At 48.8% G+C, this 1,148-nt stretch overlaps 1 protein-coding gene across 1 annotated transcript in view; it reads right to left on the reverse strand.

Annotated features, from left to right (window-relative positions):
- The window catches only part of smg7 (SMG7 nonsense mediated mRNA decay factor), a 13,891-nt gene extending 13,304 nt beyond the window's left edge, over window positions 1–587 (reverse strand). The window contains exon 1 of the mRNA XM_034887324.1: window positions 423–587. Coding sequence (XP_034743215.1) covers window positions 423–587 — 165 coding nt within the window. The remainder of the gene's footprint in view (window positions 1–422) is intronic.
- Between the last annotated feature and the right edge of the window lie 561 nt (window positions 588–1,148).

Consider the following 1,148-nt stretch of genomic DNA (forward strand, 5'->3'; position numbering starts at 1 on the left):
CCCCCCCCCCATTGATATGAGACTAGCAGTCGTAGATTTTGAATATCGTGGCATGACGTAAGACTCTTTTCCTGGTTTTCAAAACGTTTCTATATCAGAAATAAGTTTTCTTTCCACCGAAACGTTAAAAACAACGGCCTTCACACGTAAAATGATCAGTTCACTACTCTTACTGAATATGGGATTATTTATTAAATTAAAAAAAAATAAAAAAAAGTACATGAACTTTGAAAAAAGAGACAAAAATGACAGAAATAGCTGAAAAATTCAACGTTAAAAGAAGCGCAAAAAAAAAGATGTATTATGTAATAAAAGCTTGATACCTGGCGTCTGTGAGCAGAATACTGCTGAAAACACTGCGATACTATGCCGTGATCCCCCTCCCCTTAGTTCTTCTCATTATACTCCAGACTGTACCTCACCTGGGTGTAGAAGCCACTAGCGGCCTCCAGGAACAGGGACAGGTTGGCCTGGACCTCGCTGCGGTTGGGGTTGGCCCGGTTCTTGGCCTGGCTCTGCAGCGTGGTGATCTGGTTCTTAAAAGCATGGTTCCACCTGCAGGAGGAAACAACAGGAACAGGAGACATGAGACAGCTGACTGGCTGGATAAACGAAAACCTCCTCTTGTTAAAGTGATCCACAACACTAGCTACGTCCACAGGGGGTTGGGAACCAGAGGGTTGCTGGTTGAAGTCCCCTTATGGACAAAAAGTACATGGTGTGGACTGGTAGCTGGAGAGACACCAGTTCACCTCCTGGTTCTTCCAGGTGCAAGGCACCGAACCCCTCCAACCGCTCAGGGTGCTGGTCCAGCACTGGCAGCCCCCCCAACCGTGACATCTCTCCTGTAGTGCATGAATAGGTCCTGAGTATGTGTGTGTGTGTATTTCAGGCCTGTGTGTAGTGATTTCTAACAAAAACAGAATCCATCCAGCCATCATTTTTATCCGGTATCGGGTCTCGGGGCCAGCAGCTCCAGTAGGGGACCCCAAACTTCCCTTTCCCGAGCCACATCGACCAGCTCCGACTGGGGGGTTCCGAGGCGTTCCCAGGCCAGGTTGGAGACATAATCTCTCCACCTAGTCCTGGGTCTTCCCCGAGACCTCCTCCCAGCTGGACGTCCCTCCACCTAGTCCTGGGTCTTCCCC

The sequence above is a fragment of the Etheostoma cragini genome, chromosome 12 (genome assembly GCF_013103735.1).
Source record: "Etheostoma cragini isolate CJK2018 chromosome 12, CSU_Ecrag_1.0, whole genome shotgun sequence".
Classification (NCBI taxonomy): domain Eukaryota; kingdom Metazoa; phylum Chordata; class Actinopteri; order Perciformes; family Percidae; genus Etheostoma; species Etheostoma cragini.